Source organism: Drosophila serrata, unplaced genomic scaffold, assembly GCF_035046125.1.
Source record: "Drosophila serrata isolate PLE 108 unplaced genomic scaffold, ASM3504612v1 contig_295, whole genome shotgun sequence".
Lineage (NCBI taxonomy): Eukaryota > Metazoa > Arthropoda > Insecta > Diptera > Drosophilidae > Drosophila > Drosophila serrata.
The window spans coordinates 948,839-964,987 of record NW_028257193.1 but is presented as its reverse complement, the minus strand read 5'-3'; the positions used below and the strand labels follow the sequence as shown (position 1 = coordinate 964,987).

Sequence of the window (16,149 nt, the reverse complement as noted above, 5' to 3'; positions counted from 1 at the left end):
TTATATTTTGTAATACTTTTTGCATGTTTATTAATATTTTTATTGATTTTGTATTTTTATACATTTTTTTTGTTGGGTTTTGTTTTCGGTTTAATACATAATATATATACTCCCCGCATATCCATTTGGTGATACAAGTTCTCCCGCAATTCTATAATATGTGTTTCTTCCGCTCGTAGATAATACAATAGTGTAGTTTAGCTATACAATTAAGGATAGAAAAGAGTGCTTGACTTAGGCTTATGAGTTACAAATTAAATGATGTCTCCCAGCAGTTGGATAACCAATTAAAGTTAAGTCATACAGACTGATTAAATAGTTACAAATGAAGGGGAGGAGTTAGATTAAAAGTAAGTGTAGGCTGCTAACATATATATATCGTACAATTTGAAATCACCTTGAGCTGTCGGGCTCAACAGCATAAGCTCGTTACAAATAAGAAATAAAGAGAGTTCCAGCTTAAAAAGCAATTTGGGGATTTTCTTGAGCTTGCGACAGAATAAAAATTAAAAATCAAAGACTGCAAAGTAAACACACCAGTTGCTGCTGCTGCTGCTGCTGTGATGCATCAAAGGCCATAGGTATGTGGAAAATTCATTTCCAGATCAGCGAGAGAGAGCATGAAAAAAGCAAAACAAAATATATTTATTCTAATGCACCCGGGGGGCTTAGACATTGCCTAATATCGATTGGATCCGCTCTTGAGCTCTTCAATTATTGTATCTGGGCTTAGCTTTTCCTGCTTGGTATGCTTTAAGTAATCTGTGTAGTATGTTAGCTCGATCGAGTATTGACTGTATGCCATGCTATGCCATCTAGCATAGGGTATAGAAAATATTTTATACACTTTTTGTATCAGTTTCTTGTGGGGTTTCGGGTAGCAGCAAAGCATCTACGCATTTATATATATGTGTTGTATGTGTATATGTACATCAAAATATTTGTTATTTAATTTACGCGTACTTGGCATATGTTTTAGATTTCATTATGTATATACTTGGTAAAAAAGAGAAAATTTAGCTACTTCTCGCACTTTGTCTGCGCTACCGCAAATGAGGACAATGAAATCAATCAATCAAAAAGGATACCAGCACACACATCTCGCTATCAGTTCTCGCTCCCTGCTGATCCCTGCTGATCCCTGCTCTCCCATCTAAATATCACTTTCCGGGCCAAACAGTGACTAAGCAATCGAGCCGCACACAAAGCCTTAGTCTAGAATTTTACAATGTTGCATTGTTTGTTTTGTTGAATATGTTCTCTTGTATGTTGGTTTTTTTTTCGGGGTTTTTGCTGCTAATCGCCGTCTGTCGTCTGCCGTTGACTAATTGGGATGACGCTTGGACGCTTGGACTCGTGTGGACGCTCAACGCACTCTCGAGGTGGGTCTGCAATAGATTAATTATTAGTTGCATGGTTCTAACTTCTTAAAAACTCAACTTACCTGGGCGATTGGGCAACACCTTGACGCTTGGGCGTATTTGGCGCCGTAACCGCCACTCGATTGGTTGGGGTACGCGCCCTTCCCGACGCCGGTGTGGCAGATGTGGGTGTAGTTGCTCCGGCCAGACTATAACGCTTCGGTTGCACCATTCTGCTGGGCGATCGGGTGCTAATCTTGGCTCCACTGGCTGCTTCCTGGGCACTGGTTAGTCTGTGTGGGCGGGGGGAGGAGACAAGAGCGGGTTTGTTGTGGCTTTTAGTGACAGTCTTGGGTGTGTTGGCAGCGGCACGAGCCGGCGAGGGTGTGCTCATGGCGGGAATAGTTCGTGTGGAGGTGGGCGTGGTACTCCTGATCAGGGAATCCCAGGAACATAATCAATGCAACATCATGCAAAATAATAAATGGTACACCAAAAACGAAAAGAAATCAAATTTTTGTAAAGAAAATACAATTCCAAACAAATAATTTCGAATACTTTAATAGAAGTACAGAATATATAAATACTGACCTGCCCGCTGGGTAGCTCACTGGTCGCGGTATCCTCGACCTGGGCGCCGAACTGGAGCCCGTCGAGTTGGCCGAGGTGGGCGTGGAGCCGCCGCTCTTGGTGGCCGCCTCGCTGGCCAGCTCCTTGAGCATGCTAGAGTCCTTGCTCATCAGCTCCCACTGGATCTGCAGACGCTTAAAGCGATTGCTCTCGATCTTGCGCTGCTCCATCACGTCCAGTGTTTCGCGTCGCTGCAGTGCCGCCACGGAAATGTTGGGGGAATTTGGTGGCGTGGCAAAGCGCTGAGCATGCTGCGGCTGCAGGCCGGCAGCAGCACCCTCATCGTTGAAGGACACCTTCTTCTGCTGGCTAAGCACCCGGCTAACCTCCTTTTTGAGAGCGGCAGCATCGTAGGTCACCTGTTCGCCGGAAGACTCCAGAATGGCCGCAATCTCTGCGTAATGCTTCAGTTCGGAACGCGGCAGCGAGGCCAGGAAGTTCTCGGCTCGAGCCCTGGCATCGAGATCCTTGCGGGACAGCCGCTGCTTCACCGGCTGTACCTGTGGACTGTGCTCCTCCTCCTCGAAGACGTCGGCCAGCTCATCGTTGGAGCCCATCGCATAGTTATGCGGCGGCTCCTGCAGACTGCGTCGCTTCTCCAGCTTGGTCAGCTTTTGCGTCTGCTGTGCCTCAATCATGGAATTGCGCTTTGAGCGCGCCTGTGCCGAGTGTGCCTTGCGCAGAATACTTCTGGGCATGGGCTGCGGCGGTGTCTGAGTCGGCTGATTGCCCGGACTCGTCTCCACGCCCGAGTCCATGCGCTGCTGGTCATATTGGTACACATACATCTGCTTCAGCGGATCCGTATCCAACTCGGAGTCGGTGAGCAGCGTGGACGAGCCGCGGTAGCCGGAACTGGGCTGCTGACTGGATCCCGAACTGGAGGCCTCGTCCATCTGCGTCTGGCCCTGGAAGTACTTGGCGCAGTCGCAAATGTGCGAACGATTCCGCCGAATGGGCGGCGACATACAGAAGAGCGGACGCTGCGAGAGCTCCGAGTCCAACTGCCGCACCAGATGCTTCACCTCTGGAATGTGCTGCAACCGCCGGCGATATTCCGTCGGCAGCAAGGTGGCCAGTGACTGCCAGTCCGAGACATGCTTATAGTCCAACGTCTTCAGGATCTCATCCTCACTCGCACTCTGGCTGCTGCTGCGCTGCTGCTTCTTCAGGGAACCTGAGCTGCCGCCGGCACTGCCCGCCGCTCCGTCCAGCGTCATCTTGTAGTTAAAGGGCGAGAAGATCACATCCGTGCTGGCATTGGTCTTCACGAATCCGAGATCGGGCAACGCATAGTTTGGATAGATGACGTAAATGGGCGCCTGCCGCTCCTCACCCAGATTGTTGAGCTTCTCGAGGAACGAGGGCGGCACACAGCGATACCGCTCACTCAGGCTGCTCCTGGTGGTGCTCAGAGATCCGCAGGAGGTCTGCATGGAGCGCGTGATCATCTCGGAGCTGGAGGCACAGGACAGGGGACGCGTGCTCGGCCCGCAACCCGCATCCGAGCGCCTTGGCACCTGAGTTAACTGCTCCGAACTCGCCTCCGAGGACATTTGGCTGCCTGTGGAAACCTGAGCTGCCAGCTGATAGAGCTGGGGATTCCTCAGCGGCATACTGCGGCGACGATGCGCCGGTGAGTTGGTCGCTGTGAGTGATCCCGTGGAGCTTGAGGTGGCCACATCGTCATAGAACACGGCCTCCGAACGGCTTCTTAACTGGCGTCGCGGAGTCTCCGGTTCCGGGTAGTGATGCTCCTCCTCGTCGTGGCGACTCACTGCCGACCCCTTGCCAGAGTCGTTCATGCTCTTCTTGCGCAAACGCTGCTCCAGGGAACCGCTGCTTGAGCTTGCGGCATCGCTCGATGGCCAGCAGCCGGAGGAGACGTCCATGCAGGTGTGGGCACTTGCCTGGACGGCCAAATCCTCCTGGCCGCCGCTGCTGTTGGTGCTCTTCTGTTTGATGAACAACTTGACTAGATTGAAAGCCGGCGGATTGGAGGAATTGCCCGAGGAGGCTGAGCCGGAGATGTGCAGGTTTTGGCTCTCCTGGGAGCAACTGCAGCGGTGCTTGTGGCGATGATGGTGCGAGTGGTGCTGCTGCTGATGCTGCGACTGCTGATGCTGGGATGTGGGTGTGACCTGCTGGTTGGGCAGGATCTGTTGTTGTTGGTCAGCCTGATGCTGCAGTCGCTCCGAAACGGACACACTAATGGAAATGGGCATCTGGCACATGGGCAGCAGGTTACGAGATCTAGACTTGCACGACTCCATGGTGGAAGTGCTAATCGCTTGGGAAACATTCAGGGGAGCTGCCTGCTGGCCACTCTCCTCCGTCTGGTGGTGCTGCTGCTGCTCCTTCAAGCAACTGCCGGTCATTGATTCCTCGCTCTGTAGATTCGGTAGGCTGTTGCTCTTCCGCACCGTGCACTGTGGTAGGTGCCGGGTGATCGTGATGGTCTCGGTGTTGTTGTTCCCGGAGGGATACCTGCGGGCGGGCGAAACAAGGAATAACGAGCGTCTTTACCACAAGAGACACGTCAAGCGTTTGGGATTACAATTTTGTTGGCGGAAGGTATTTTCAATTTGGTTTTTTCTTAGGTAGGAAGCATTGCGGGTTTTCGGATTGGTTGCTGCCTTTACCTGCTGGCGTCTGCATTGGGTTTATTTGCATAATATTTCGGGTTTCCTCGCGTCCTCGCTAATCGGTTTGTGAATGAGTTTTGCTTGGGCTAAACCCATAATTGGTTTTCTTTACGGATTAACTTGCCTGATCGCAAAACCGACCCACTTTTCCGGCCCGCAACGTTAAGCCCTTGAAGGTTGGCATATGCCGGCGTGGAATATACAGCAAAAAGTCCCAGTTCCAAGTTGAAATTCCCCCCCATACGTTAATACTCAGCTGGCAGTCGGGCAGGCAAATGGAACTAAATTGAATTCAATTGAAATGACCCCACGCGGCTGCAATGAGAGCGGACTGCCAGGAAAGGGGGAGGCAGAATCTACAGCATCCGCTGCCAGAAGCGGGACAATCTCTCTATCTTTTAGTTATCTCATCATATAAACTCTTAGATAATTCTTTCGTCTGTCTTCTATCAAACTTTAAATTCTTCTTTCAGCTAACTGAAACCATATTGAAAATAGTTATTATATATCTTTCTGTTGTTCAAAGAAACCCCTTCTTCCTGGCAGCAACCAATCCTTAGGTTTTTGTGCGAATCTTGTGCGGCTTGTGTATGTGGAAATTGGGAATCTAAACAGACCTCTGTAGCTTGGCAGCTGCGGCTATAGCTGCCTGTCCTTTGGGTGACATGGGGCAGAGTGGTTGGAAGGCCTGGGCTGATCGCGACATGGATACCTCCAGGGCCTTGTTGCGCTTCACAATGTCATCCAGATTGCTGTGCAAGTTGATGCAGTTCTGTTTATTTCTGGCTGCAATTTCACTAGGTTCCGCTGTAATATCAATTTAACAATTTTTAATACATTATTTCCCAGTAAAAAACACTATATACTAACCGTAGAAACTGTCGTCTGAGTAGAGGACACTGCCCTCGAAGGCTATGGTGTAGTTGTCCTTATTGCAGGTGAGTATGATCTCCCCATCGTCCGGATAGGCATCCATGTCCAGCGAATCCACCGAGATGTGCGACTCCCGCACCGGCGAGAAAAGCAACTCCGACTTGCAGAAGGAGTTGTCGATCAGTTCGTTGGTGGAGGTGGTCGACGTCTGGGACATGTTGTGCGGCATCATGTTGCTGTGGTGCAACAACTGTTGCTGCTGCAACTGATGCTGCTGCTGTTGCTGCTGCTGTTGTTGCTGCTGCTGCTGGAGGAGCAACGACTGCTGCAGACGACTATTGGCTCCACCCAGGCTCTTGCAGTAGGCAGGCAGCTGCGAGAGCAGGGAATGTATATCCTCGGCCCGGAAACTCTCCATATCCACCTCGGCCAGGTTGGCGTCCAAGTTCTTGGCCAGATCCTCGTAGTAGATGAGATCACCCATGGCATTGTACGAGGCCGAGAGGGAGCTTAGCACGCTGCGCTGCATCCCGCCACAGCCATCTCGATAGCCGTAGTCCAGGAACCACTGGTAATCGGAATTGTCGTGAGTAAAGTCGTGCGACGAGGCCAGCGAACAGTTGAGATTGTTGACGCCACCCCCACCGCCACCGCCATTAGTAGTATCCCGCATCCCGCCACCACCACAAAGCATCCTAGCATCACCTACCCCAAGTTGCTGCTGCTGTTGCTGTTCGCTGCTGCTGCGACCTCCTGGCGTGGTGGCATTGCTGTTGTAATCCGATTCCGGTGTGGCTGCCATCTTGCCCAGCACAAAGTTATTGTTGCCCTGGAGCTTCCTATTGCCCACCAGATCCTCCTCGTTGCTGTTGTTGTCGCAGTAGAGCAGGCTGCCCGTTTCTTCGCCAAGGAAGAGGCTGCCCGACTGACTGCTGGGACTGATCAGGCTGCTCACCTGCTCATTCAGTATAATGCTTCGCAAGGCGTTATTGTAGCGATCCAAGTTGCTCAGCACAATGGCCACATTCTGCTTGAGGCTCTCCTCGCTCAGTTCCTCGCCGGCGGCGTCCTCTTCCGCATCGCTGCCCAGCGATTGCAGTTGCTGCTGCTGGCACTGCTGCAGATGTTGCTGCTGCAGCAGGCGATCGGTCAGCTGTTGCTGCTGATACCGCTTCCCAATCGTCGTCGTTGCCGTCGTCTGCGCCGTGTTGCCGAACGGTCCGTTGCTGGGACTGTTCAGGGGATTCCGGTAGCTGAGCGGGGTATGTGGCAACGAACCCGATCCCGATCCGGATAGAATGTGGCCAGCCGTTGTGTTGCCGTTGTGGTGTTGTAACTGGCTAAAGGGCAGGGTCTGCTGGAACTGATGTGGTCTTTGCTGCTGATTATGATGGTGATGATGTTGATGTTGCTGTTGTTGCTGTTGGGCCAAGCGCTGAAGCAGATGGGGATGAGAGTTGGGATTTGTTAGGGCAAATGACTGCTGGTGGATGGGTGAGTTCTGGAGCGGTTTCTGCTGAGATGCGGTGAAATGCGGTTTGCTGTGATCGTTGTTTGTTGAGAATTCTGTCATGCCACGTCGAAGTTTGGGTCCTGAAAAAGTTAAAAAGAACATTGAAAGTTAGATAAAATTATAAAAGAAAGTTTTATCAATAATGAGAGTAGGTAATAGGCATCTGTACTTATAAATAGTTCTGATAAATGAAGGGATTACCTTCTTCTTCAATGTTTAACGACTTAGTTCACTGAATAAAATACCTTATCGATAATCCCTGCCAGTCTCCTCCCTTCCACAATGTTAATTGGCTAATCAACGTTGACACTGAACTTGGCTCAATTAAGATGCCAGCGGAAGCATCGAAGTGAAACTAACTCCAGGTAATGATCTATCCCCATTTCCATTTGCACTCTCCACCGGGCGGCACTTTCCCCCCCTAATGGACATTAGCGTGCCACACATTTTGGAGCCGTAAAACCTGACAGGGGAGGTTGACTGGCGTGTTTCAATTAATTTTTACGACACCCCTGCCCTGGTCTAGCAAATCAGAATGACACTGCTCGCTATCTTTGGTGTCTTTTCGATGTCAGAACGTAAAAGTTGTAAAAATTATTTTTATACGTTTGAGAGATTTTTACGAGACAACACCTAGGATCGTGCCAGGCATCGCCCAAAAAAAGAAAAGTTCAATTGGAAAATGTGACATTTTCCTCAACATGCAACGCCTGTCTGCCAACCAGCGGCAATTAAAGGTTAAACTTGATGGTATTGCATGTCTCAGGGCGGTAATTCAACGTTTAGTTATACCGCATTGCCATCGATTGCAGTTTTCCAGTTTTCCTCATTCCTTATGCAACTCAATATCGCATCGGGATCGAGGACGGAATTTAAATTTAAAATGAGACCCAAAGCTATAAACAAAAGAAGTTGGGAGTCTAGAAAGGGGGAGAAAGGCAAACCTCCCAGCAAGTGCAGACGCAAGGGATTATATATGTGTTTCAAAAGATTTTCCACTACCCCGATGACAGAGGGAACGACAAGTGGCAAAGCTACAGCACATGGCTTTCCCTCTGTCCCCTCATTTCCATCTGCATCTCCAGCTATCTTTCATCCTCTCACTCTTCTCTAGAAAATACAAAAATATGAAATGGAAAGTCATTTCATATTTGGGCCAGCGCAAGATTACAGACAAATAAAATGATTTTAATGCATTTTGTGTGTAACTGTGGATGCATGTATGTAGCTTCTCATGCCGGGAGGGTTGGGCATCGGATCAATGGCCATGCCCAAGTCCAAGTCGGCCTCTCTGGAGCTCAATTAAAGTTAATTGAAATTACAAAAAGCCCGTCTCGAGATAAAGCTAAAGAGGCTGCGTCTCAAGGCAGAGACGAGAAAAAGAAACAATGCTGACGATGCTTTTTGGCGAGGACAAATATTTAAAGCTAAACCCAGACTAAGTTGATTTAAGCTAAAATAATATTTAAATACTTTTTTATTGGCATAACTAAAGCAGAATTTGAAAAATCAATCATATAATTTCTTTGATTGATATTTGATTAATGAAAATATTGAGTGATAATTATTTTCTGCAAATGAAATCTATATTTAAGACCTTATTTGCTCATTGAATTCTTTCTTATAGATGTATTCTGATTTAATATAATTAATTGTTCAATCAATAACTCTTATTACTTATAGTTTTAATGATAATTAAAATATATATGACTTCTATAATAAGGTATTGCTTAAGTATCCTTTTTTTTGTTAGTAGTTAGAAGCATTTAGTTAAAGAATAAGTCATGATCATCTTAAAAAAATCGTTAATCATTTAGAATATATCTCATGGTGTGGGAAAACCTGGGCATATTAAAAGATTGGTTTCGGTTTTGGAACCCATTAAAATTAAGTATTTCTTAACATTTTAAACTAAACAACTTAGCGCACCTTGACCGACAAAATTTCCATTGTTTTGTTGGTTAATGTTGTGATTCCAATTGTTGTTGTTGATGTTGTTTAAATTGTTATTCAAATTGTTAAGATTATTGTTGTTGTTCAAATAATCATTGTCATTGTTGCTGTTGCTGTTATGGTCCACATATCGCTGCTGCTGCTGTTGTTGCAGCAAACGTTGCTGCCGCAAATACTGTTGATTGCAGGTGAGACCCGCGGATGTTGTTGTTGTTGCAGTTGCTTTGGATGTTGCTGATGGCACACCCTGTTCCCGCAACTGCTGTTGCAGGCGACGCCGTTGCATCAATTGCTGCTGCAGAAGCTGCAACTGCTGCTGCTGCATGCGCTGATAGAAGCGTATCTGCTCGAGTTGCTGCGGCGTCACACCAATGTTGCTGTTGCGCTGGCGATGTTGCTGCTGCGGCACATAGTAGTTCTCCTTGGAGGAGCTGTTGCTGTCACAGCCGCTGCTGGTGCTGCTGCTGTTGCTGGTTGTTGCAGCAGTGGCAACATGTTGCCAGCAGGCCCTGTTGCTGTTGCTGTTGCCGCTGCCGTTGTGCGGGCAATCGATGCCGGCCCTGGAGCAGGCGGCACAGCGCTTGGAAATGTCTACGAATCGCATGATGAAGGCGAGCAGCAGCAACAACATCTAGTTGCACGGACTGATGCTGCCGTTTTTCTGGTTATTTTTGGCCAATCTGCTGCGGACCAACGCTGCGATGTTGCCAAGTTCTGAGAGTGTCTCCGCTTTATTTTTAGTGTTTTTTTTCTTTTGATATATATATATATATATTTGTTGTTTTTTTTTTAAGGGTTCAACTCCATTGATTGGTTGCACATTTTGTTTGGATTTCCTCGGCTTCGATTTTGTTTTCTACGCTGCACTTTTCATTTTTATTTCTTCGTAGTTTTTCCCGCTATTTATAAATGTTGTTATGCTCGATGCGTAAGTTTTCTCTCTCTCTATACGACAAGTTATATATATAAACTGAGTGTGTGTTCCATACACTGTACAGCCACAAAAAGTTTTTGAATTTTGTGTCTGAATGTTGATACGAGAAGCATATAAAAATAATTTACGAGTTTTCTGCAGTCGGCCGCGAGACTTTTATGATTTTTGGTAAAACTTTAACGCGGAGTTTCTACGAAATTGTGCCTAAAATTAACCCAAGACACAATAACAATGGCATATAAACAAAAACTACTGCAGTTCTACAAGGAGAATCTAGCCACGAATTTTGGAGGTCTTACCTCGAAATGCAATTCCTTTTTGCCCAGTTAATGGCAACAGTCAGAGCTCGTTAGCAAAGGCGTTTAGACCGTTAGGAAAGTAATTTATGCGCAAACATTTCCGGCCAAACTTAGAGCTCCAAATAACCAACGGAAATGGCCCGTCCTTCCCAAAACAGAACTTTCGCCTTGGAGCCAAATCGAAATTACCGGGCCAAATGGCTAAGAAAGGTGTCTAAATTTAAATCGCTGTCCGAAAGAAAAACCATAGCCAAGTTTATTATTAACTTGACAGCCAAACAACAGCGGGCATGTGTCATAATGTTTGCTATTGAAATCTATCTAGAGCGCACATGAGCTTGCCAAAAAACCAAAATAATAATAAAAGATGGGAGGGGAACAAATTCTTAAATCGGCCAGGTGCTTGTGGCATAATGAGATTATTATTTAGTATATCTTGCATATTTGATGCCTGACATCAGCGAACGAGATAATGCTTTTATCTGTCTGCGAAATGCAACCAGAAAATAACACTTGCAGTTGTCTTGGACACGCCCAACGATTGCTCCAAAATTGTTACTTGTTTTGGGTACACTGGGAAAAGTCTTGAAGGAAAAACTAATCATTTTCAAAATTAACTTACGAAATTTCTTAGTAACGATTGCTTTTATGTTTGGCATAAAAAGAGACTAGTAAACAGTGTACTGCTCTTTAAGATTATAATTGAATGATCGAATGATCGAATTTTTAAAGAACTAAACCCTATAAAAGTTAAGTTTGGACCTTAAAAAAGTTTGAAAATACTTTAGATCTTTACTAGGAAATCTATATTTAACTAATTTAGATTATATTCACATTAAATGCATGTAAAAACGTAGCTTCTTCTATATACCTTTAGTTTAAGGTAAAGGATTTTCCCTGGTGTATGTTTTCCAGACAAAGGAGCACAAAATGGCTGCCACCCACTGGGGAGGAAAATGCGCATTGCTTGCAAAAAATATATATATAAAAGAAGGCGAAGGAAAAACCCTACAGGACTGTGAGGCTAATATCGAGAAAGGGAAAGTCAGAGTAGAACGGGTCGAGTGCCACCGTGGAGTGCTCAGGCGCACCAAGGACCTGCTCGGGGAAAATGCCAAAGCGGCTTCCCACCACATCTGGCAGCTGGCCAGAAAAATAAGAACCCAGAAGGAGTGCTCTCGAATCGAAGCATTTAGCATATAGCATATAGCATTTAAACAGCGGCAACTTGTCCGTGGGCCACGCTCCAGCTGCCTTGTATTTGCCATCAGCCATGAAGTTCTTGCAATCATAAACAGAAGAAAAGCGGAAAGAAGAAAAGCCAATGCGAACGCACTGTGAAAATGGCAAGTTGTGCAAGAAATTGCAGATGCGTTTCGATTTTGCACGCAACTCATTTGGATTTCTCTTTGCACCTTTTGGCAAAAATAAACAGCGCATGAAATGATGCGATGCCAAAGAACAAGTACAGTACAGTCTTGCCAAGATGCAGCAAAGGTGTGCACTGTACGTGAGTACAGGTTCAATCACATTGTGAACTTTTCAAGGGGGGAGAGTACTTCCAACTCCAATCCTCCAACCTCCTCCCCAAAAGGAGAAACTATTTTCTTTCTAAAGAATAAAAACACATTTTGGCTTAGTTCAATGTACTTGTTGGCCTACATTGCCAGCGGAAAAACTCCATGCCCGCCAATTAAATGAGCCAGCGAAGCCCCAGCAAAATGTATCCACAAGATGCGATGCGAAATTGCAGTGGCAGTTTTTCAGATACAATGTGTTTCTTTGCTGTGGCAATAGTGTAATTACGAAATCATCCAACGCATGTGTGTTCCTATCGATGCGGAAGTATTTTCGGTTTAGCAAAAGGTCAAAGCTATTTGCAGATTGAGATGCTGATGCAAAGATACAGATACAGATTCGTAGAGAGCTGACACTGACAGGTGACAGTAGCAGTTGCTTATCAGCCTGTCGAACGCTCCGATTTGGCATAAATAAACTCTTTTGGCATAGCTAAGTATTTTCGCGTGATAAGATAAGGTAGCCAGGTACTAATGCAGCCGACAGGTGATCTCATTGCGACTGCAGAAAACTCATAAATGTTTGTTACTTTACCACGAAACGATGGCGTATTAGATAATCCCATAGAATTTATAAAAGAGAACTTTCTCAAGTTTCTTTGTTCGTATCAGACAAAAACACACACACACTTTTCGGCAGATGCACTTGAGTATCTTTGTATCTTTTAGATAATTCAATGAGCCTGGGGCCCACGCACAATTAAAGCTCTTTTCGGTGATTTCACTTTGATTGGCACAGAGTATATACGATAGACGAACGCGTAAACAAATCGGTCGAAATGCGAAACGAAAAAAATACAAAAATTATATAGGGGGAAAATATTATCAAGGCTTTCACTGGCGACACGCTCCGCACATTTTCACAGTTGCACCAGCCCAAGGAGACGACTGACTGAAACTGAAAATATATTCGTTTGGCGAGCGAGCCGAGGCGACGGCTACAAAGCGACCACCTCGCTCCCTGCTTTGCCACCGAGTGTCCCGAGTGTGTGTGCGAGTGTGCGAGTGTATCTGTGAGAGGGCGCCTCCCAGAGTATCTTCGGGGTGTATCTCAGTGGCGTGGCGAAGAATGAAAAGCGCCCGAAAACGCACGAAGTATCGCACGGAACATTATACAATGTGCTGCAGCGGCGGAGAGCCTCAGCTAACCCCAAAAATAAAAAAGAGATGAAAAGGGAAAATGTGAAAATGTGAAAACGAGAGCGGACAGCGACAAACTTCACGGATACGGATACGGGCGCAATCTGCGTCGCGAGCGGCAAGTGCAATCCGATGGATGCCATCCAGACGGACGCCGATTACTCATGCAGGACACACAAGGATACGCAGGGATTTGCACCAAACAAAAGAGGAAAGTTTCAGTTTTTTTAGATATTATTTAAGTAAGTGAACGTATTATGGTTGTATGAAGTTAATTTACTCATTAATTAAATAATTGGTAATACTGAAATATATCATTGTATACTTTTATGAGCTTTTAAATCCTTAATGACTGATTTGTATATCAAATCATAGTTAATAATATTTATCAGAGAATAAAATGTATATTGTTTGGCTAATAATAAAATATATCTACTGTTCTCCTAAGAAAATATCATTACGGATACACGAAATTGATAAAGATACGACTTAAATTGTACTATACATTATGGTACTGTACAAAATAAGTTGTATTTTTCATTACGCACTGTACATTATAAGTCGTAACTTTATTAATTGAATCAAAGTTTAAATAATAGCAAAAAAGTTCCATAAATAAATAGTAAAAGATAGTACTTATTTATATTCTTCTGTTTAAATCGCAATCATTCAAACAAAAGATAAGTATAATCGGAGTTTCAACTTGATAAGAGAACCATAAAAGACCAAAAGTATTTTAAATAGGAATTCAAAATCGATTTAACTTTTATAATATACAAAAATATCCCTTTACAGCCATAAATCCTACAAATAGGCACTGGCCATCTGGGAAGTAAATCAACTGAGAATTTTGATTTATCTCCTCAACTAATGAAGCTGCTCAAGTGGAAAACCAAGTGCCTACTTTGTCTGGCCAAATAAACAGTCCTTCCTCCACCACATCCAAGCGAGGGAGAAGGGATCTGGAGAAGAGGCTTCCGGCAGGATGAAGATCAAATTCCCAGATACTCGGAGGTCTGTGCACGTGCCGCAGCAACAAAGGGCAGATGTCTCCCTCGAAGCGGCAGGCACTTGAAACTAAACACCAAGAACATAAAACTATATCAGAGAATCGGAATCGAGGTTCGAGGGGGAGCAGCACAAGTGCTCATTAACAATTACAAACAGGCGATCGAGCCAGTGGAGCGTACTACATTTTCCCAATAAAACTATTATAAATGCACATAAATTTTTCCCCTCCTCTTGAGATCCCAAATCGGAGACAATGGCAGGGCATGAATGAGTTGCATACATTAAATAATCATCGCAGACACCCTGTAAATGAATGCCTATCCGGTGACTATATAACCCCAAGACCCATTCATCTATCAGCTGTTTTTGTATTAGTCCATGCTAATTCAATCAACCGCAAAAACATGCACGGAATCCACAACAAACAAAAAAAGAGAGAAAAACAAAATATCACTTTCAATGAACAACAATTGGCTTGTTTACACGTATCTGCGAAAGAGTATATTTCACAGATACACATTTCTCTGGAGCGCAAACACAAAACAAATAGTAAACTTGTCGTATATACATATATTATCAGCAACTCTTGAGGCTTTGACTTTTATTTTTCAATTAATTATTGTCGGCTTCAAAAGTCCGCCCGGATGCCATTTGAGTGGACGATGAAAGGGGGAAAAATGGGCAGGGCAATGGGAAGAGGTTGTGCTTATAATCCATAAATTAAAATACCAGACACACAGCAGCCTCGATCGCAATAAGAGAGCCAGAGCAATATAATTAAAATTCAGTGGATGATGGGAGGAATTCAGGAATGCCTGGCATACTTTTAGGTGAAGTCCGGAATTTCACTTTCCGTATTGATCGATGCCGCCTCGATTCTAATTGAATTTAGTTGCTTTTCCCCCGCCGCCATGACTCATCCACTGATTTCCTCCAAAGTCAAGTAAGTCAAATCTATTTACTGGCAGGGCCATGCCCCCAACTGCTGATCCAATTGTGGCCACGGAAAATTAGCATGAAATAATCCAATCCACCCTGGGATAATGGGTGAGTATCTTATGGATTGCTTGACCTCCCGCACGAGTGCGTCGTCTTGCATATAAATAGGTTGGCAAAGTAAACAAACTGCGGTTTCAAGTTCCTTGCGGTGGGTCCATCCTTATCCCTATATATACCTATATATATATATATCTGTATAGTATTCTGCTCCCCAAAACGGGAGCTGCACTTTGCTCCCTGGCCAGGTCATCATTCGCATCTCATCCCATGCTGCGCGAAAAATTCTGCGCACAAAACCAAGACGCAATAGGAAAAAATGAGCGAAAAATACTCTAAGATAGTCATAGAATTTAAGCACGTTAAGCATCAGTTGTTAATGTATTAAATAACAATTATAATTTACTTAAATTCATGAAAATAAATAAGCACAGCCACAATATGTAATCCGTGTTAATTATGGGGGTTTATCTTCTATAATAAATCAGATTATTTGTTTAGCTTGTCATAATAAAAGGAAATTTATCGGATTTATTTAATTAGAATAAAATTACCATAACTACTTTAGAAAAATATCCCGCTAATAAGGCTTGTGGCAATACTAGTATCTTGAAGTATGACTTTACCTTTTTAGATGAATGAAATATATAATATTTTCTTTATAATGAATGAAAAACAGATTTATAACATATTCCAATCGGGTTAATAAACTTAAAGCATTCGAAATAACTCCAAATAAAGTTAAATCAAACCTTTCAGCTATCATGTTACCCGATATCTTTCCACTGAAAGATACCCTAATGTCTAATTCCACTGGTCATTTATCATTCTTCCAGCACGAGAAGCAAATATTATATTAGAATATTTAATGGGATATTTCATTTCCTAACAGGCCGTAATTATGTCAGTCCCTCGATGACAAATCTCCGGCGATCTTTGTGAAAGAACAAAGGGTAAAAGGGAAAGGGTGTCGTCGTCAGTTCTCTTCATGGTGCTGCTCCAGAACGCCACATGTGGCAATGTGAGCTAATTAAAGACGGGCATGGAGGACTCCACTCTGTTTACTCAGCCCCGAAGAACAGACTTCGAAAGAGGCTCGGTTTTCAAAGTGAGAAAGTCAGTGAGGGGGAACCAAATTTACATTTCTCGCTTGGTTTAGCCCAGAAAGCTGATTCGATTTCACAAAACAGCAGCGAATAACTTCCTAGTTTGACAAC

General features: G+C 44.7%; 1 protein-coding gene across 15 annotated transcripts in view; it reads right to left on the bottom strand.

Annotated features, from left to right (window-relative positions):
* The window catches only part of LOC110177333 (uncharacterized), a 47,050-nt gene continuing 30,901 nt past the window's right edge, over window positions 1–16,149 (bottom strand). For 2 of the 15 annotated variants that reach the window (XM_086837009.1, XM_086837010.1), the window contains exons 3-8: window positions 6,219–7,102; window positions 5,507–6,077; window positions 5,254–5,443; window positions 1,953–4,511; window positions 1,445–1,792; window positions 1–1,388 (exon numbers count right to left, since the gene is read on the bottom strand). In XM_086837009.1, coding sequence (XP_086693135.1) covers window positions 1,367–1,388; window positions 1,445–1,792; window positions 1,953–4,511; window positions 5,254–5,443; window positions 5,507–6,077; window positions 6,219–7,082 — 4,554 coding nt within the window. In that variant the 5' untranslated portion in view covers window positions 7,083–7,102 and the 3' untranslated portion in view covers window positions 1–1,366. Of the gene's footprint in view, window positions 1,389–1,444; window positions 1,793–1,952; window positions 4,512–5,253; window positions 5,444–5,506; window positions 7,103–8,951; window positions 10,000–12,320; window positions 12,915–16,149 lie in introns of those variants that run through there. The other 13 variants (XM_086837006.1, XM_086837008.1, XM_086837004.1 and 10 more) reach the window with 11 other exon arrangements.